The following is a 21,824-nucleotide window of genomic DNA, read 5'->3' as shown; positions in this document are numbered from 1 at the left end:
CCAAAGCATTTTTAAAAAATCTCCAGACAGACGCCATAGCAGGGACTCAGCGCACTGCTGCGTGACAAGCGTAATGGAAAGCCAAAGAATCAAATGGACGCTCATGGAGGGAGGGGGGACTGAGGACTCAAGCTATCCCACAGTTCCTGCAGTCTCCGAAAAGCATTTGCATTTTTGGCTGAGCTCCAACTGCCTGTAGGGTCAAACACATTGTCCGCGGTGGTTTAGGGCATAGCTCGTCAATTTACACCCCCCACCCACCCACCCCCCCCAGAAGTAAAAGGGAAAAAAATTGTCTCTTGACTCTTCTAAATGTCACCCTATGTCTACTGAATGCTGCTGGTACACGCGATGCTGCGGCACTCAATTGCAGTATCCTCTTTCCCCCTCCCTGGTGGTAGATGGTGCAATATGACTGGTAACCGTCTCTGCTTGTCTTTTGCGCCCCCAGCCGATCTCAGCCAGGGGCACCTATGACAGCAGCAGAGGATACAGCACAAAAGGACTGGTAACGGTCATCTCATAGTCAATTTACAAGGGTATGGTAGATGGTACAGAGTGGCTGATAACCATCTCTGCTATCATGCAAAAGCAAATGAATGCTGCTGTGTAGCGCTGCTGAATCGCCTCTGTCAGCGGCATCTATTACACATACGGTGACAGTGACAAGAGGCAAAACAGGCTCCATGGTTGCCATGCTATGGCGTCTGCCAGGGCAATCCAGGGAAAAAGGGCGCGAAATGATTGTCTGCCGTTGCTTTCCCGGAGGAAGGAATGATTGACGACATTTACCCAGAACCAACCGCGACAATGATTTTTGCCCCATCAGGCACTGGGATCTCAACCCAGAATTCCAAGGGGCGGGGGAGACTGCGGGAACTATGGGATAGCTACGGAATAGCTACCCAAAATGCAATGCTCCAGAAATAGACGCTAGCCTCGGACCGTGGACGCACACCACCGATTTAATGTGCTTAGTGTGGCCGCGTGCACTCGATTTTATACAATCTGTTTTACTAAACCGGTTTATGTAAATTCGGAATAATCCCGTAGTGTAGACATACGCTTTGTGTGGACACACTTTTATTCCAGAGTAAGTGTCCACACATGAAGTTATTCAGGAAGAACTAGATAGAAAGAGCTCTTTCTGAAGAATTATGTTTAGATAAGCCTGTATTGCAGCCAGCTCTCATGACTTGTGTGTAGAGAGGACCTTAGACTGTTTAGGACATTCCAGCTTCACTTTTTGTTCCTTTCACCATGCACCGAATCAGGACTCAATCTCATTGTGATTTCCAATCACCAGAGGAACTTGGAACACTTAGGCCTTGGCTACACTTCCCAGTTACAGCACATTAAAGCCTCCCAGAGCACTGTACCTCACTCCCCGTCCACACTGGCAAGGCACGTACAGTGCTGTGTCTCCGTGGCTACAGCGCTGCTGGTACTCCACCTTCCCGAGAGGAGTAAAAGCTGTTGCGTATTGGCTGAGACGCTGCTGCTCCAGTGTAAACGGGAAGTAATGTTATTACGCATTGATTGACCTCTGGAAACTCCCCATAATCCTTTTAACTGAAGCGTCCTCTCTTGTTTTGTTGTGAACTCCGGAGGAGGAAGTACCCTTTCAAAGCTCCGTTTCTGGAGGCTGCTTATCAAAAAAACAAACACAGCTACTGTTTACTTTGAATGAGTGAGAGGCAGGCAGGGGGGCTCCGTTTGGAGTACCGACAGCTAATGTTTGCTTGAAGAGAGGCGGTGCGGGGGGGTTGGGGTCACTTTCAGCAAGCCGCTGCTTATCTGGTCTATGAGAAAAAAAGAAACAGCTGCTGTTTGCTTTCAGTGAGTGGGGCGGGGGTCTGAACTTACAAGACAGCATGCTGACACTCTCAGCACTTCAAAAACTCACTCTGTCTCCCCCCATGCTCCCTGTCACACTCCACCCCACCCACCTCTATTTTAAGAAGCACTTTGCAGCCACTTGAATGCTGGGATAGCTGCCCATAATGCACCACTCCCAATGCAGCTGCAAATGTGGCCATGTCAGTGTGGACAGACTGCAGCGCTTTCCCTACTCAGCTGTACGAAGGCAAGTTTAACTCACAGCGCTGTTCAACTGCAAGTGTAACCATACACTTAATATCTAGATAAAAGTTACTCAGTGTGCCTTGGTGTGTTGCTTCAGATACAAGATTGGTATCCACAGCTCCGAACTGGAACAAGGCTACACATTAAAATTGGTGGTGGACAAATACAAGTTCAGAAAAGTCTGTAACTGGGCACCAATATACAAGAGAAGGGCAATTTACAAGAGCATATCAATATAGACCAAAACGATGTCAGAGACCTGTTTTTAGAAGGGCTTTGCTAAAAGCTTCAAATGGCCCCATCATTACTCCACTTAGAAGACTGACTGCTTTTGACTCATTTGAAAAGCTAGTCTTTTCTTAAATGCCAAATTAGGCATGAATTTGATCTCTTCATACCATCCGTTTATAAACTAAAGCTAATGAAACTTCTAGTAACTATAAATCCAATGAAAAGCTGACTATTTGACTTCTCTGGTACTTAGATTGCACCTCTAATAAGTACAAGGCTAAATTCTGTAGTGAGGCAAGTTTGTATTGACTTCACTGAAAGTTGAGCCTGATACTATACTACAGGATTTGGCCCAATATCTGCTATTTTACAAACATACCATGAAAAGTTTTGGATGAAAACCAGCTGCTTTAGGTGATGCACTGTACCTAAACTTCCTAGTTTGTCCTGAGAGTACAGTTAAGAGAGACTCTGCCTCTCTTTCAAATACGCCCTTAGATTAAAAGTTTCTGTTAGCTTTCTGCTTTTTCTAGAAGACAACTTGTCGGTTTCTTAAATATCATCTTTCCATCTTTTGCATTATGGTCACAGTGTGGTCCTAATTTTCAACAACATTAAAACTAATGCGTGTGCTTATCTTACCAGGTTTTGGCTTGCCTGGGGAATTCATATAGCTGAAGCATTGTACAGTATCAAGTTATGCAAGTAAGTTGTGTGTAGGTTTTTTTTTTTAAATTCCCCTCTATCTTAGATTTTATGGACAAGATTTAAAAAAAAGCCTAAAAAGATCAATATGGGTTTAGGAACCTAACTTCAGGCACTGTTACTGAGGAAATTTGGGAGGAAGAGTTCATCCTCCCATGTGGTGCTCTGATATTTCAGTTAGCCATTTAAAAAAAAAAATTGAATTCAGCCAAGTCTATCAGTTTAAGCATTTTTTTCTTAGATTTAAACTTTTACAACTGAGCAAATCTGTGGGTTTTAAACATTATTATTTTTTTAATCAAATTAAGTTTTCAGTTGTAGGAAATGGAAAAGTATCAGAATTTTTTAATGAGGCAGTGAGATTCAAAAAGTTAAAGCCTTATAACCCTTAACACTAGTTGTCAAAATATACAAAATAAATAAATATCCTTAAACTGAGTTCTCAAGCAGCATTTTTCTTCTCTGCAAATTTCAGTTATTAATGAAAAAGTATTTTTATTGGTCTGTGTGTTTGATGAAATTGATGTTTACTGACATTTATCGATTAATTTTTCCAAATCTAACTACAGTGCAGAGTGCACTCATAGAAGAGAATCATATCAGAAGGTGGAATAAAAATTATGGTACTGGGGGGTGGGGGAAAAATCAAGGGAGCCCCTAACACCTATGAGCTTGGTCTATTGGAGTCTATTACCACCCTAGTGGAGCCTTCCTTCTGCCCCTCTAGGGACTTACTGCTTTGCTGCTAGTCAGGTCAGGCTATGGCTACATTAGCGCTTCAAAGCGCTGCCGCGGCAGCGCTTTGAAGCGCTAAGTGTAGTCAAAGCGCCAGCGCTGGGAGAAAGCTCTCCCAGCGCTGTCCATACTCCACCTCCCTGTGGGGAATAACGGACAGCGCTGGGAGCCGCGCTTCCAGCGCTGGGGCTTTGACTACACTGGCGCTTTGTAGCGCTGCAATTTGCAGCGCTGCAGAGGGTGTTTTTTCACACCCTGCTGCAGCGCTGCAAATTTGCAAGTGTAGCCATACCCTCAGTTGAAAAGGCAATGGTCACAAGCTGCACTATCTGTTGGCAGCAGTCTCTGAAGTGGAATAGTCTTCCGGTTCACTGCCCCTTCTCTTTTTAAGCTTCTTCCCTTCCAGAAAGAACAAGCCTTGCTTCATTAGTGCTAAACAGGCCCAGAAGAGCTGGTTGATCTCCCTTACACCAGAGTGAGCGAGGGCACTTCCCTTCATGTACTTTCAAATATTAAGACCAAATTAGGGGCTTTTCTTTAAGCAGATCTCAAAGATAAACAGGATTATTGGTGAATGGGAGAGAAACTGTAGATTGGAAATCTTGATTTTAGTAAGGCTTCTTGCTACAGTCTCTCACACCAGTGTCATAAGCACGTAGGGAAATGTGGTCAGGATGAAATTACTTTAAGATGGGTGCACAACTGTCAAAAATACCATGCTTAAAAAGTAATCAATGGTTTGCTGTTAGTCTGGGAGGGTGTACCTAGTGGTAGTCTGCAGGGATCTGTCCTGGGTTAGGTACTATTCAGTAATGACTTGGACAATGGAGTGAAGAGTATGCTTAAAAAATTTACAGATAACCTGGATTCAAAGGACCTTGACACATTGGAGAATTAGTCTGAATTCAACAAGATAAAATTATATAAAAAGACAACCACACTTAAGATGGGGGTTGGGGGCAGGGGAAAAAAATCAAATGTACAGCTACAAACTGGGGAATAACTTGCTGGCTGGCAGTACTGCTGAAAAAGGGCCTGGGTCTTACAGTGTATCACAAATTGAACAACTCAACAATGTAATGCAGTTGCAAAAAAGGTTAGTACTCTGGGATGTTTTAACAGAACTGTTGTATGCAAGACAAGGGTAGTAATTGTTCCACTCTTCTCAGCACTGGTGAAGCCTCAGCTGGACTACTGTGTCCAATTCTGGGTGCCACACTTCAGGAAAGATGTGGACAAATTGGAGAGAATGCATAGGAGAGCAACAATGATGATAAAAGGTTTAGAGACTCTGACCTATGCGGAAAGGTAAAAAAAATTGTCCATGTTTAATCTAGAGCAGTGGTTTCCAAACTTGTTCTGCCGCTTGTGCAGGGAAAGCCCCTGGCAGGCCGAGCCGGTTTGTTTAGCTGCCATGTCCGCAGGTTCGGCTGATCGCAGCTCCCAGTGGCTGCGGTTCGCTGCTCCAGGCCAATGGGGGCTGCTGTAAGCGGCAGCCAGTCCATCCCTCGGCCCATGCCACTTCCAGCAACTCCCATTGGCCTGAAGCAGCAAACTGCGGCCCCTGGGAGCCGCAATCGGCCGAACCTATGGATGCGGCAGGTAAACAAACCGGCCCGGCCTGCCAGGGGCTTTCCCCTCACAAGCAGCGGAACAAGTTTGGGAACCACTGATCTAGAGGAAAGAGACCTGATAGTCAAATCTTATAAAGAGAAGACTGTAATCAATTATTCTGCTTGTCAACTGAAGGTAGAACAAGCAGTAATGGGCTTAATCTGCAACAAGGGAGACTTGGGTTAGATATTAGGAAATACCTTCTAACCATAGGGATGATTAAGATCCGGAATAGGCTTTCAAGGCAGGTTGTGGAATCCCCATCATGGAAGATTTTTAAAAACAAGTTGGCCAGACACCTGTCAGGGATGGTCTAGGTTTACTTGGTCCTGCCTCAGCACAGGGGGTAGGACTTGAGGACCTTCCAGCCCTACATTTCTGTGATTCTCAGAAAATTCTCAGCACCTTTGTAATCAATAGAGCTGATACATCTTGTGAAAAATGTGTGTGGGGTTGGCAGGACTGGGCTGCCACCTAGTGGGTTTTTGTGAAGTAGAAAATGTGGTATAAAGGAATTCTGGAATATCAGAATTCTGTTTGTATCAGTCAGTGTCCAGAAGTCGAGCCCTACTCAAACGAAGATGTATATGGCTCAGGAGTAAAAGATTGTGAAAGCTCCACAGTCAGAGTAATCGTTTTTATGTTTACTCTAAACCCCATGTTGATCAGCAATACTTTTGAAACTTAATACTTTCAAATGATTTTTTTTTTAATTATTATGTAGCTCTTCTGCCAACTCTTAAAGTTGCAGCCTTGCTTACATCTTGGTTCATGTGTAGTGGGAAAGGGAAGACAGTCTCATGCAGTGTTCTGGAAACCTACACATGCTCTTCTTCCACTTATCACATGCTGTTTGGCACTCCTTATTCAGACAAAACTTCAAAGTAAATAGTGCTTTTGTTTTGTCCATGTAACGATTGCTTAATATGGCCCTCAGATTATTTGTGGGGGGGGGAGGGGAGTTGTCCTCAGTTGATTTAATTAAAAAGGGGAGTATGAAGTGATGCCTATTTGCAGTTATATAATGTCCCAGTTTTAAAAGCTAGAAAGAGCAGACTTCTCTCTCAGTTAAAAAATACCTCAGATTGTGCACAAATTTACAAGAGCATATGCCTGATGTCAAACATAGTAGGTATGACAACCCCTTTCTAGGTTTTGCACCCTTCAGGAAGCACTTCAGTTTATACAGCATTATTAAAATGTGAAGTACTATGAAGAGGAAGAAATAAAGACTGCTTACTTAACACCCCTTTTCTGATAAGCCTCTGTCTAGGAAGCTGCTGTTAATATCATTCCAATGATACCAACATCCACTTTCCAGTAGTATTTGTAGACATTACTAAGGAGACAGGAAATGAAATCAAACAGTTAAATCTCATTGAGGGCAGAAAGTATTTGCTTGCCTAGATTTTATTTTTTTATATATATACACACACACACACACATACATACACACACCATTTGCAAGAGTGTAATCTTGCATAAGCAAGTTGCAGTATTTGACAATTTTTCAATGAATGCAGAAAAAAAGTCAGGAACGCTAAAACCCTGTTTGGACTACAAGAGTTTAGAGCTAGTGTGTTTTAAACACTGCCTTTCTTTACAGTAGGTACTAAAAACATGTTCACATGTATTAGATAACACATTTGCTATCTGCTCATCTTCCTCATCTAGACAGGGCCCAACAGTATAAACAGGGTTAGGATATTTTAGTTTAAATTGGTAGAGGGAGCACCAAGTAAGTTGAGGCAGTGTGTATAGTTAAAGCTTCCTGTATTACACATGTTAAATCAGAGCTTGAGTCTAGCCCACCAGCTATTTTTATACCTCCAATAATGAGCTTTTCACTTAGTTCCTGACCAGTTTGTCAGGAGCTTTTGTGGCATTATCTGTTTACCTTTTCCCCAATCTAAGGAAGGGCAGGAAAAAGTTAGAGCTTTACATTTTTTGGGATTTTCTTCTAATGAATCTAAATGCACTCCCAGTCTTAGTCTACAGTGACTTAAAGTGTATGCTAGATCTCTTGATACTATTAGCCATATGCTCTTGGAAATGGCTGCAGCACAGGAAGAAGCCATTCTTCTGATGGTTTCACCAGTGAAAGTTATTTCCAAAGCAATAGCACCTGATGAGGGAAGGAGAGGGTTGGAGGCTTGTCTCTAACTAGCAGGTGTGCTGCCATCAGTAGCATCTTTTTTCCTTTCTGCACTATGGAGAAATGCCAAAATAGTTAGCCAACCCTGCACCTGTTGAGGTCACAGATCTTTTAATGAACATTCAAGTGGTTAAGTTAAATTAATGTTAAATGTGCCTCTTATGTTCATTTTGTTTGAATTTACCTTGGAAATGTATAGTCAGTACAAAAGTTGCAAACTGTATTAATTCAAAGACAGTTGAGAAAACTACTCAAGTGTAATCGCAATGGATCTGGGTTAGTATTGCTTCTTCTACACTGATGTACTGTTCTTGGGATTGCTAACCATCACTGTGCAGCTCATTTCTTTAACTGATAAAGTCGTCTGAAATCATGACATCAAGCACTTTTAGGCCATTAGTCTGTTTAGCAAATAGTGTTTCCACAGAATCAACTTTCCACATGCAAATCAGCTGTTCCATATGAAAAAAGTTTCACACTGTTTAAGAAACATGATCCCTGTTATTGCTGCTAGGTCTCATCTGTTCACATTTTTAACTCATCACTGCTCCTGAAATGCCTGCTTCATAAGGAGGCAAAAAAAGGAAGTCTGTGTGTAACTTTAATTGCTGTCTATTCTCCAGGCTGCCACTGTGACTGAAAAGTTCTTTCCATAGTGAAAATACATTAATAAACTCTATCGTGTAGGGATTTGCTTAGCATACTGTACTTGACTTCATGATTACTTTATACTAGTAATGCCAAATGTCTCTCATCCCCATGCTTATTTTGCACTTCAGTATATATAGACTGTACATAATGTTAACATTGACAGTATCAATAACTTGAGTTAATGTCAGAAAAACGTGTCTAGTGATCGTGGTTAACAAGTCTTCATTAGTGGTACAGAGGACTGTGTTAAATGGAGTGTAAAAGTTGAGCCTCATTACTAAACATTCCTCACATCAAGGTGCTTTGAGCTGTAAACATCAATCAATATGATCAGTGGTGTGTTAGATCCATTTCACAGTTCACTTTTATGGAGAATGTATATATAGTACGTTAAATAAAATCTAACTTTGTTTTACTGCAGGATCAAAGGCATCACTGACAGCTCTGTTCAACGTCGATGGTTCATCCAAACCTTCCTCTTTGGTATAGCTTCTCTCTCCCACCTGCTAGCCTACAAGCCTCCGCCTAAGAAGCAGAGATAAGGGATTGGGAAAGAGGCAAATAAGGCTAATATTTCAACCTTGTTCTCAAAGTGGATCCACCCTATGTGTTTAGTTGCAGTGAATGATCCAAAAGGTATTTCCTGTTATGTGAGCCAGTGCACTCGTACCAAGGCAGTCCTGTGGTATCACGGCTATTATTAAATGCCTGGTTTGAGATATGGGCTCACTTGATAGCTCAAGAAATTAGTATGGGAACATGGAGCATCTCACTTTGTGCTTGCAAAATTCAGTCCAGATTGGGTCAGGGACCAGATATCACTGCCCCCAGTTGGTTGTTTAATGGCCTATATCTAAGGCTATGATTTTGTCACAGAGGTTGCAGAAGTCACAGGGGGCCAAAGGTGACTTGTGGGAGGGACACAAAGGGGGCCCCAGCTAAAGAGGAGGATGTGTCCTCCCCATGTGACTCCTCACTGCCCCTAGCCCGGAGTCTGTGCTCTCCCCATCCCACATTACCTGGGGGGGGGCGGGGGCTCTGTCCTCCCACTGCACCAGCTCCCCCTGGCATATTCAGCTGCTCTTCCTGGCAGCCAGGCCCCAGAGCTGTTCCCGGATGCTGCCTGGTGCAACACAGCAGCTGCCTGAGAGAGTGCCTGGCAGCCTCCCACCTGGGCTTGGCTTCTGGGACAGCAGCTGAGCGAGTTGGAGCTCCCCCCCCCCAGACCTCTCAGAATTGGCTCCTGTCCCCAGAAGCTGAGCCTGGGCTGGGGGCAGCATGCTGCTCTCCCAGTCAGCCGCTACACTGCACCAGGCAGCATGGCTGGAAGAGGAGAGGTTCTGGCCCCACCTCTTCCCTTCTAGCTCTGGCCTGGGCCGGCTGCTGAGGGCACTTGACCCTGCTGGAGGGCCACTAGGCCCTCCATTCTCCTACCACGAGTCACCCCTGCAGGGGGCCCCCATGGCTCCCAGCCATGGAGTTCCCAGTCAGCCAGGAGATCCTGGAGCTCTGAGCCATAGGCGATGGGGGCCCCTGGAGTGCTGAGCTGGGCACCCTGCACTGTCCCATTGCTGTGGGAGGTGGGACACACCAGAGCCCCAGCAATGATGCGTGCTGGACCCTTTTCCCTACCCATTTTGTCACGGATATTTTTAGTACAAGTCAGGGACAGGTCACGGGCTTCTGTGAATTTTTGTTTATTGCCCGTGACCTGTCCCTGACTTGTACTAAAAATATCCGTGACAAAATCTTAGCCTTACCTATATTCTATGTTCAGTTTGCTTCTTACTGAAAAGGACAATTCCTCTCCACTCCCACCCAAAGAAAACCCCATCACACTTGTTGGCAATAGGCATTAAGACAGAACTACTTTTTTTGGTAGGTGTTTTTCTTCCACATCAGCAGAGAGACACTTGACTTATGTAGTGTAGAGAAGTCTCTGCCTGTTCTAGATTAGAACTGTTTTCCCAGGTTTTCAATAAACAATTCTCACCAACATTTTTGGTTAAAATTCCACCTACATGTTTTTATCTTGTTCAGTTTTCCCATATCAGAGGGAAATGTCCATAGGGTTGCAGGAACACTAACAGGTGGCTACATTATACAGGATGACGTGCACTGATCTGAGCCAGAATATGTAGTGAAACAATTCACTCTGTTAATTTAAGGTGACAGAGAACTTGATGTTACCTTGCCTTGGAAGTCAGTGACCAAATATAACTTGAGAAAGAGGAAACTAAGTGCAGCTATTTTCTGAATGACTGATTAATAATACATGTAGAAGGTTAATTAGAAGGATTCCTATACATAACATTTTCTTATCTCAAAACATAAGTCTTTTATATCTACTGTTACTGTGTAGATTAACTTTTCAACTAGATGTTAATGCGCTGGTCCAAGAGACTCTGTATTACGCAGTTCCCCAAATGTAAGGAGTAAAATTCTGCTCCATCTTTCTTAGACCACCTCTAATAAGCAGTCAATTTGTCTATGGTTTGACAGCTTTCACTGTACTGTACACTGTTGTATCTGTCTATTGTTGGACTTTTCAGGAGGATTAAGAGATTGAAAACGTGTTCCGTCATGTTTTAACATTGCTCTAAAGGAGCATGACCACTTAAAATATCTGAGCTGCTATATTCAAAGTATTTTTTGGGAGAAAGATGGTTACAAAGTATTACTACTATGATTCATAGCTAAAACTATTATTTAGTCGTGGAAGTCATGGAATCTGTGACTTCCAGCAACTTCAGTGACTTCAGCCTGTGGTGGTTGGGAGCTGTAGGCTCCCCTGCTGCCTGCAGGGGGCAGGGACCTGCAGCATACCCCTGTTGCCTCTGGCGGCCCCTGGAGCTCCTAGCCATTGCGCAGCCGCACTGTTTCAGGCAGTGTATGGACCCGCAGATCCCCATTTTGTCATGGATATTTTTAGTAGAAGTCATGGATAGATCACAGCTTCCATGAATTTTTCTATTTTGCCCTTGACCTGTCTGTGACTTTTACTAAAAATATCCGTGACAAAAATCTTAGCCTTATTCATAGCCCCTGTGGTGCTAGGCTCCTTTTGGGGTGGAAGGGAGACTGCCTGATGGTTCTTACATAAATGGAGAGAGCAGCTGCCAGCCCCGTTGCTGCAGTAGTGGAGTCACCTTGAGTAATCTTAAATACTTCAGGCAGTGCCTAGGTATGCTTGTGAACCAAGGCTGGCAGATCTCTCAGTGCTGGCACTGCCCTTTTTAAGCAGCTAGTAAAGGGGTGCAGAGGCTTCATTTCAGCACTAGAGCATAGGAGGTTAACTTCTTGACAAATGCTGCTTTAAGTGTAAAGGTAAGAGGCAGTTTAACAACAACAGTCCTGTGCTGTTAAGTGTAAGAGCATCTAGGAGGGTATAGTGTCATACCTTGTACTAAAGAACGGGGCATGAGAGCACAAGATTTGCTTCATTTCTGTAATCGGCCTGCCCCTTTAGAACCTCCAATCCTTGAAACCTAAAAATAAAGAATAGAAAGAAAAAATTGCCTTGAGACTTTACTTTGATGAACTGGCAAAGTAGGTTAACCAGATGGACAATAAAAAAAAAGAACAAATACCTGTATACTCAGTGTAAATACTCACTGTCAACCACAGCTGTCTGAAATGCCCATTTAACATATACTGTTTCTTTCAACACACACATACATACACACACAATCAATTTCTGCACACTTTCCAAAGAGAAAATCCCACAAGATGCCCGAGAACTAGTTATTAGACTGAAGGACAGAGATTACCACCTCTCTAAAGCTACAGTTAATCATGGCAGAACTGGGAATAGAACACAGGAACCTTAACTCTTAAGTTCCCTGTTCTAGCCACAGGTCAATATTCCTCATTCTCTCCATTTCTAAAAATGTACACAGTAGTCCAGCATACTGTGTAAATATCTTTATTGTCTTGAGTTCCAAGGAAGATTATTTTAGGGTATGTCTATACTACGGGATTATTCCAATTTGACAGAAACTGTTTTTTTAAAACAGATTGTATAAAGTTGAGTGCACGCAGCCACACTAAGCACATTAATTCGGCCGTGTGCGTCCATGTACCGAGGCTAGCGTCGATTTCCAGAGCGTTGCACTGTGGGTAGCTATCCCATAGTTCCCACAGTCTCCCCCGCCCGTTCGAATTCTGGGTTGAGATCACAATGCATGATGGGGCAAAAACAGTGTCGCAGGTGATTCTGGGTAAATGTCGTCACTCAATCCTTCCTCCATGAAAGCAACGTCAGACAATCATTTTGTGCCCTTTTTCCCTGGCAGACGCCATAGCACGGAAACCATGGAGCCCGTTTAACTTTTATTCCACTGTCACCGTATGTGTACTGGATGCTGCTGACAGAGGAGGTACTGCAGTGCTACACAGCAGCATTCATTTGCCTTTGCAAGGTAGCAGAGATGATTACCATCCCTATTGCACTGTCTGCCATTGAAAATTGGTGATGAGATGATGGTTATCAGTCATTTTGCACCGTTTGCATTTGGAAATTGGCAATGATGGTTATCAATCCTTTTGTACCGTCTTCTGCTGTCATGGGTGCTCCTGGCTGGCCTCGCTGAGGTCGGCCGGGGGCGCATGGACAACAATGGGAATGACTCCCCAGGTCATTCCCTTCTTTATGTTTTGTCTAAAAATAGAGTCAGTCCTGCCTAGAATATGAGGCAAGTCTATTAGAGAACCAGAGAGCACAGCCGCTCGGGGTCAGAGCCCCAGATTCCTGCAGAAATGATGAGCTGCATGCCATTCTAGGGAGTGCCCCTGCAACAACCCCACCTGTTGCTTCCCTCCTCCCACACCCCTCCTGGGCTACCGTGGCAGTTATCCCCCCATTTGTGTGATGAAGTAATAAAGAATGCAGGAATAAGAAACACTGACTTTTTAGTGAGATAAAATGAGGGGGAGGCAGCCTCCAGCTTTTATGATATTCCAGGCAGGACATCTCCATTACTCATTAAAGGGGTGGGGGGGGGGGAAGAGGAGCGCAGCCTCCCGCTGCTATGATAGTCCAGAATCTCCATTAGACATGAAAGGGGGTGGGGGTGGGGGAGAGGAGCTCAGCCTCCAGCTGCTATGATGAGGCCGGTTACCAGCCCTATTGCACCGTCTGCCAGGACTGAATCTCCAGGAGACAAAGCTTAAAGAAGGGAATGACCGGGAGTCATTCCAATTTTTGCCCAGGCGCCCCTGGCCAACCTCACCGAGGCCAGCCAGGAGCACTCACAGGATGATGACAAGGACGGCTATCAGTCATATTGTACCATACCGTCTGCCACGGGGGAGGGGAGGGGATGCTGCTGTTTAGCGCTGCAGCACCCCGTCTACCAGCAGCATCCAGTAGACATACGGTGACATTGAAAAGAGGTGAGAAACGATTTTTTCCCTTTTCTTTGTGGGGGGGGGGTAAATTGACGACATATACCTTGAACCACTGGTGACAATGTTTTTGACCCTTCAGGCATTGTGAGCTCAGCCAAGAATGCAAATGCTTTTCGGAGACTGCAGGAACTGTGGGATCTCTCGAGTCCTCAGTCCCCCCTCCCTCCATGAGCATCCATTTGATTCTTTGGCTTTCCGTTACGCTTGTCACGCAGCACTGTGTTGAGTCACTGCTGTGGCCTCTGTCTATCATAGCCTGGAGATTTTTTCAAATGCTATGGCATTTTGTCTTCTGGAACAGAGCTCTGATAGAACAGATTTGTCTCCCTATACTGCAGTCAGATCCAGTATCTCTCGTACGGTCCATGCTGGAGCTCTTTTTGGATTTGGGACTGCATGGCCACCTGTGCTGATCAGCGCTCCACGCTGGGCAAACAGGAAATGAAATTCAAAAATTCACGGGGCTTTTCCTGTCTACCTGGCCAGTGCATCCGAGTTCAGATGGCTGTCCAGAGCGCTCACAATGGTGCACTGGGGGATAGCTCCTGGACGCCAATACCATCAAATTGCGGCCACACTAACCCTAATTCGAAATGGCAATACTGATTTGAGCGCTACTCCCTTTGTCGGGGAGGAGTACAGATATCGATATTAAGAGCCCTTTATATCGAAATAAAGGGCTTCGTTGTGTGGACGGGTGCAGGGTTAATTCGGTTTAACGCTCCTAAATTCGGTATAAACGCGTAGTGTAGACCAGGCCTCAGTTTAAACAATCCTGTGGGTCTGTTAAAACTTGTTAAATTGTTAAAGTATTTATGAGCCATAGAAGAATGGCAGGCAGGGAATTGTCTGCCCATCCTGCATAGTGTTGCAGTCATGAGGATATGAGAGAGATAATAAGTCCTGCCTCAGACAATTAAACTCCTGCTGCACTATGGTAAAGGCTCCCTGGCAACATGCAGGGATATTCAACACTGCATAATTAGTTAAAGTAGCCCATAACTATAGATAAAAATACCCATCTATATATCTATAGCCTTAACAGTGGCAAGTGAAGCAGGCATCATTACAAATCCATTCAACTACCAGCTTAAAGCACTCGCAGTGCTGTAGCAGAGGTGTGTCAGCAAGGTTGTCACAATAAGGCAGCGAAGCAGTAAGCTACATTGGGAGTAGATAACCAGTCTCTTGCCCCTTCCAAGAAACCTGAGAAGTAAAGAAAGGGACACAGAACGCCTCATCACGGGCACCATCTCCTACTGCTAAGAAAAAGGTTTAAAATACAAGAAGGAGAAAATTGACTAGAAAGAGAAATGGAGAAGATAAACAGAGTTAGGCCCAGGACAGAGACAAGAGGATGGCTCTTCCCTGAGGACAAAACAATGTTATGAAGGATCTTGTTTACTTTAGGTCAATATTTAGACAGCACAGACCAATGGCTCATCAGCAGGACCTCTTCATTGTTTTCAAAACACCATGTGCATGCACACACAGTGCCATAGAAATAACAATTTGGATATGATTTTCAAAAATGGCAGGTACTTAGGATATTGGGATTTACCCTGTTTCTCCATACTGTACAGAGTAATCTCTCACAACTAACTATATCCCAGTATTAAGGGTTGCCCCGTGTCCTTTCAGCAAGATATGGCTGCCAATTCAAGGGGCAAGCCTTCATTTTATTGTTATAATCCTTTTGTTTCTTCAAGTTCAGCATTGCTAATATATGTATACCTTTACCCCACAGTTGAAAGGAACAATCACTTGCTCATAGTTCTATTTATACTCAGATTCTGAACAGAAGTCCTGATTCTTAGTTTATCCCTGCACTTGGGGCAGGAACTCCCCAGTGCAAACCCTGTATTTTATGACAGCTGGTGAACTTTGCAGCCTCTGATGTAGGTTGCAGTTTAGTTAGTTACTGCTCTAACTTACTCTGTCCATGCCTCCTCACCACCTACAACACCCCGTACACCAGTGCGGGTAGGAGTTGGCCAGAATGGAGCCCTTGAGCCAGCTTCTCATGAGCTAGAGGCCTTCAGCACAGAGTGGCATAAAGGTGGCTTGGTGTTACTGCAAATCAAATCCATAGCTTGTGCTCATTACAGCTTTTGGCTACCAGTCACAGTGAGGTGGGCATGCTCCCAAGTGCAGCGCTGCACAGCTATCTTTGTAGTGCTGGGAGCTAGGATACCACCTATTAGGAAGGGCTGGTGGATTTATCCTTTCAAAGGAAAGAAAGAAACAGGCAAGAGAAATCTCACCACAGAATAAGAGAACTACTATGAAAAATATATTCAGGTGATAACTAGCTAAGCCAGTGGTTCTCAAACTTTTGTACTGGTGACCCCTTTCACATAGCAAGCCTCTGAGTGTGATGCCCCCCCCCTTATGAATTAAAAACACTTTTAAATATATTTAACACCATTATAATGCTGGAGGCAAAGCATGGTTTAGAGTGGAGGCTGACAGCTCGTGACCCTCCATGTAATAACCTTGTGACCCCCTGAGGGGTCCCAACCCCCAGTTTGAGAACCCCTGAGCTAAGCCATCTTTGGTAATGGGTTTTGTTTTGTTTTTAAAAGAAAATATTTTAATATTTTTAGAGGACATTAGCCAGGTATTTTTCATGATTTAAAAAATATTCTCTCCCCATTCCATTGCACATGCACAGCACTTTGGGCTGGTGCCATTGATTTTGTTTTAATGGGAAAAAGAGCCTTGAAACATTTGTTGGTTTTAAAAATTACAAATAGTTTACATGACTCATGAACTTTTCAGATTAACAAGGGGGTGGTGGTGAAGATATACGATGGCTATTTGGATCTACCAATAGTGTCCTGCAAGTTTTTCACCAATATAAATACACCCCAGTATTAATTTATTCACAAAATATTTTCAAAAAATATAAATGATAGCAGACCTGATTCCAAACCCATTAAATCATGGTAAAACTCCCATGGAGTTAACAGGCTTTAGATTAAGCCCAGTTTCCATTTCTTTTCTGGGCTAATTAAGCCCCATAAAAGCTAGGAAAAGAGTCACAATTATACAGACTATGATCTCTGAAAGTCAATTTTTCCAAGGGGTATTGTAGCACAATAATGACAAAAACAATAGTTTGTTTTATACAAGTGAATTCCAGTAATCCAAAATGGCATGGATATTTATCGCATACCCAACTGCGTAGTCGGATAAACCAAAGTGCTATTTTTAGGTGTGGTTTCACATCACTTCTCAGCCTTATCATGAAGATGAAGTATAAATGCAGTTTCACTGATATGAGGGGAAAACTGAATAATGCTGATTCTTAGTATTTATACTTTCTTAAAAAGATTAAAATTCAACTTTAGTGAGTTTTTGTTGCCATTCTGCCAACCTGCTGTTGAAACCGTAACAGTCTTTCCAATAGAAAGCCATTGATTAATGCCAACAAGCACTAAGAGGCTAATTGACAAGCTAGTACAAATTCATTAAATACATGGGGGACACATTGTTCATTTGGTAACTAAGCTGTAGGGATAATTGAAATTCAGATATTCACCAGCATAGCACTTTCCCCCTCCATAAATTTCAAATCCCTTTATAAAAGAGGATGTAATCATTCCTATTTTACAGGTGGGGAAACTGCAGCATGGAACAGTGACAAGATTTGCTTAAGGTCACACAGCAGGTGAGTGGCAGAGCAGGCGATAGACCTCAGGTCTCCTGGGTTCCAAATCTGTGTCCTAACTAATGGAAGTATACTCACTGAAGTATGCATTTTGCAAATTAAACTAAAGTACCTGAAAGTGTTTTTAAAGCAGTCCTTTTAAAAATAGGATTAAATGAAGACTTTCTCCCACCTGCACAAGGTGTCTCACTTCTTACCACATACACACTAGAGAATTACAAAGAGAAATCTCAATTGAATTCAGCTCAGCTTCACCCAGGTTGCGGAGGAGGTCACTGAAAAGAAGAAAAGCTTTATTTTCAACCCCATTTGACACTGACATATACGGAGAAATCCTGCTTGCCATCTGGGCTTTCAGTACGCAAAATGCAAAGAGTTGTGTTAATGAAACAGAACCAATATAAAATCTCCTGGGGACAGATGCCAAGAGACTCAGAGATGACTTTGCCTCAGCAGTGTCCTGTTTTGTGTAAGCAGGTCAGACTAAGAAGGGTTAGTTTGTCTGGCTTGCACCAGAGATGAGCAGAAATTAGTGATGTAAGTACTTATTACTCACAAACCGCTCTGCATGCTCGGTTTGTTCAGTAATCAAATTCTCTTAGAATTAAAACAGCAGGCACAGAAACTTTCCAGCTCTTAAAAGTAACGTTCACTTCCAAGTAGCTTTATGCTCACAATTGCCATACACTCCCACAAAGTATATCTCAGAGTAAACCCCACAGCCAGGTCAATGTGCTCAGTAAACAGCTGCTTATATGGCTAGGTTGTAATGCCTTCTTTAACTGAATGAGTTTTGTTGTCAAGCTAGTTTGAGAAATAGGATGCCATAATCAGAATCCTGGGAAAGAGGAAAGCTCAGAAGCCGTCCTCTGGACCTTTCTTATAAGGTCAGCTAAACATAGCTGCAGTAAGAAGCATGCCATCTGCTTCTAGAAGACTTCCTGATGCCTAAAAGATATGGTTGAACCTTGAAAACACTCCTGAATAGCTTCTTGTTAGAGACACTAGAGACAGCAGGAGTCTTTCTATGAGGCTTTGGATCAGTCCCTGAGGGTTCATTCTGCCTTTAGGGACATTGTATTTGTCTTGTGGTTGATGAATGAGTTCCTGATTGATTAATGACATAGCCCTCCTTGATTTTCCAGAGCACATCGCCAGTCCAACCATTCCTTAATACCCAGGTCACAATGGAGCCTAGGAAGCTTACCTAAGAACTCTTTGTGATTTGCTAAGGAAGAGGCTGAAGCTATCAGCAACTGTTTAATATACGGTATTAGGGTACAATTCAGTGAATATGTATGGTGGGAAAAGTTCCATAAATATTCCTAAACTACATTTTCAACTCTTACTCTATGACATTTAACTTAGAACCACGCAACCACACTTATTTTCCAGTCAGCATGAGATGAGCTCCAGCTTGACTACATCTACCAGAATAATGTTCCAATTGATCTTGGATTTGATCTGTCTCTCTTGTTTTTCTCCTTCTTGCCTTCTCTGCTTATCTTAAAATTTTGGATTTTCTTCCTTCTGGGTTCATGGCTAACATTCAGCACTGTGATATGTAAGCAATGCTTTACTTCCTCTAAATTGCAGTATGTTTATTCATCTTCTGTTTACATGTAGGATTATTAGCTGTAGTTACAATTATTTGTCAACTAGTGGTATATCAACACGAATTTGGGCAAAGCTTTCTTTTTAAAAAGAGGATGTTGATCTAATGATAATCTCTTACATCACAAAAGTAAGAACTGTAATCAAACAACATGGTATGTAATGGGAATCAAAGCTTCACAATATTTTGCAAAATAAGACAATTTTTAGGCTGGTCCTTCACTATAACTCTTTTCCAAAAACATTCTCCATTTGGATAAAATGCTGATCTCACCAAAATAAGGAGCAATAATCACATTTGCTTTAGTATGATCAGGATTTGGCTTTCTGGGCCAGATCCTCAGCTGGTGTAAAATAGTTTCACAGAAATCAGTAGAGCCACACCCAGGGCCGGCTCCAGAGCCCAGCGGGGCAAGCACCCGCCTGGGGCGGCCCTTTCCCGGGGGGGCGGCAGGCTGGGCCAGCGGACCTGCCGCAGTCATGCCTGCGGGAGGTCCACCGGAGCCCCGGGACGACCGGACCTGCCACAGGCATGACTGCGGAGGGGACGCTCGGCCGGCGGCTCCAGTGGACCTCCCGCAGGAATGACTGCGGACGGTTCGCTGGTCCCGCGGCTCGGCTGGACCTCCCGCAGGCATGCCTGCGGCAGCTCAACCAGAGCCGCCAGACCAGCGAACTGCCCGCAGCTGCGGGAGGTCCAGCCGAGCGACCAGCGGACCCTCCGCAGTCATGCCCGCAGGAGGTCCGCTGCTCCCGGGGTTCGGGGGCGCCTCCCGGGCATGACTGCTTGGGGCGGCCAAATTTGTAGAGCCACCCCTGGCCACACCAGATGAGGATCTGGTCTATTTGCATGTAGCTTGCTAGCACCCACAACTCTGGCACTATCCCAGTCATAATTGCAAGAGTGATATGTCTTTACTGGTCAACTCCCACTGATATTAGCTCAACAGATACAAAGGTGTTTCAACATTTATGTTTTCTCTTGCAAATAGAAGTGGCCTTAAATAACATAGATTGAGTTCCTCTTGTGTTTGTCATGCTGTCGTACACATGGCTGCTTAATGACAGCCTCAGCATATGATCCGTGTCCTGCTAGTTTAGCCTGTCTTATCAGTATTATGGGGTTTTTTCCAGTCTGGAGGTCCAGCCCCAGACAAGGCCTGTGTAAACAGCACAAGTGATTATTTTCTTCCTTCTTTTCACAAATTGAAATGAAGATGAATAAAAAAAATTGAGTTCATTTACCATCCTTATTCAAAATATAAAGTGGTTTGCATAGCTGTATAAAGGACTGAACTATGCAGCTCACTTGAGAATACTGCATCTTCAAATAGAGATTTCATTTGACTGAAATGTAGTCTTGAGCCAAATTCTGCTGTGGAGGTGTGGCCTTCCCACAAGCCATAAGATCTTATTAGCGAAGAGAAAGCTCTTTTTGGGGAAAGAGATCTGGTTATTCATTAACAAGCCAATGCAAAATGAAGTCCTTTCCTAGAGACCCCTCAAGTTCCTTATACAAACACATTTAACAATAATTATATAAGCACTCTAAAAGTACATACCTTTTGCATATTCCTGCAGGCAGTGAAGGAACAGTCCTCTTACCAACAGCCTGAGACCTTAGAGACAACCCTCTTTGAGCTGCAGGTGTAGCTGATTTAACTTCTTCTTCTGAGGGAACTCCTCTGGGACCTGGCTTCCCTCCATCACTAGGGAAACTTGGATGCAGCTGTGCTATGACCATAAGGTCATAAGATCTCTTTTAGATCTTGAAGACTCTGTACTAGCTCTGACCAGGGACAATTTGCATATGCAGCTCTCTGTTGTCTGCAAAGGCAGAGCAAACACTGAATACATCAAGCAGTAGAGAAAGTGCTTTTATTTCATCTCCAGAGTGCGGCTGGGAGGTATGTACAGCTGGGGGTGGTGGTGGCAAGGAAAGACCTGAGCTGTGATGCAGCAGAGGATGGAATGGTAGGCTTGGTAAGACTGACCCTGAGTTAGAGGTCAGAGTTTTTGTGGAGCAGGTTGACAGGAAAGTGAAGGGTTGCAATTAGAGATCTCAGTATGTGTGGGGAAGGGATAGGGAATTAACTGATTGGGGAAGGAGAGAATTGATGGATTGGGGCTAGAGCCATCTTAGATGGATCCAGAGGCTGGGTTGATGGGAAAAGTGGGCTACTCCTCAGCAGATGGTCTGGGAAAGGATTTAGTTGGGAGCAGAGGATTCACAGGGATGATTATTTGAAGATGTTTTTGAGATTAGGAAGGAAGAGACAGATGAATTGGGTAATTGAACAGGTGGAGCTGGGTGAGGCAAAGGACAGATGGAAACAAATGCTGGATGGATTGACAGCAGTGAGGCAAAACAAATGAGAAATGGAGAGAGGAGGCAAAAGAGCTGCAAATCCCAACAAGGGCTGAGAGCAAGACAGCAGAGGTTAAGGATGCCTTGGGAAATAACAGACTATGGGAGCAAGAAGACAGACCAGAAAAGGGAATAGAGAGCAGAAGGGGAGCCATGGAAATTAGCTTACATTATATGGAAGGGGGAGGCAAAGAAGTGCGGGGGTGGGGGGAAGAGTGAATGCAGGGATGTGTCAAACAGAGGAAAGAAGGGTAAGAGGGACAGAAATTGGGGAGGGTGGAGCTTTAGAGCACAGGGGAAAAGTCTATCTGCAGGAAAAACAGACCCAAGGAAGAGAGGCATAGGAGGAACAAAGGTCACACGAAGAAAGACCAAACCAGGAAGAGCCAATAAATTTGACATCTGTTTTGACTGATTAATAGAAAGCACTGTGCCAAAATTTGACATCAGGCCAGTCTTTCACTTGCATGTTATGAGAAGGGCATGGTAGGACAGACTGCCTTTGGGAACCAGGCATGGGAGCCTAGCTTTCCCATGTGCAGTAAGGGGGTAAGCTGGCTTTGGTGACAAGAAACTGATAAATA

At 43.9% G+C, this 21,824-nt stretch overlaps 1 protein-coding gene and 1 long non-coding RNA gene across 6 annotated transcripts in view; one reads left to right on the top strand and one right to left on the bottom strand.

Moving 5' to 3' along the window:
* The window catches only part of TMEM254 (transmembrane protein 254), a 34,362-nt gene that overhangs the window by 4,456 nt on the left and 8,082 nt on the right, over positions 1-21,824 (top strand). For 2 of the 5 annotated variants that reach the window (XM_045024322.1, XR_006581091.1), the window contains exons 3-5: positions 2,962-3,021; positions 8,598-8,659; positions 17,204-17,258. In XM_045024322.1, the coding sequence (XP_044880257.1) occupies positions 2,962-3,021; positions 8,598-8,659; positions 17,204-17,258 (177 nt within the window). Of the gene's footprint in view, positions 1-2,961; positions 3,022-8,597; positions 8,660-17,203; positions 17,259-18,403; positions 19,340-20,453; positions 21,381-21,824 lie in introns of those variants that run through there. The other 3 variants (XM_045024321.1, XM_045024323.1, XM_045024320.1) reach the window with 3 other exon arrangements.
* On the bottom strand, positions 1,752-20,489 carry LOC123374398. The gene is made up of 5 exons (XR_006581092.1): positions 20,435-20,489; positions 17,431-17,533; positions 11,577-11,664; positions 6,611-6,709; positions 1,752-1,802 (listed from the first exon to the last, which is right to left on the bottom strand). It is a non-coding gene; the product is annotated as an uncharacterized LOC123374398 (long non-coding RNA).

This window comes from Mauremys mutica, chromosome 7 (genome assembly GCF_020497125.1).
Source record: "Mauremys mutica isolate MM-2020 ecotype Southern chromosome 7, ASM2049712v1, whole genome shotgun sequence".
Taxonomy (NCBI): Eukaryota; Metazoa; Chordata; order Testudines; family Geoemydidae; genus Mauremys; species Mauremys mutica.
This window is presented reverse-complemented; position numbering and strand designations above follow the sequence as displayed.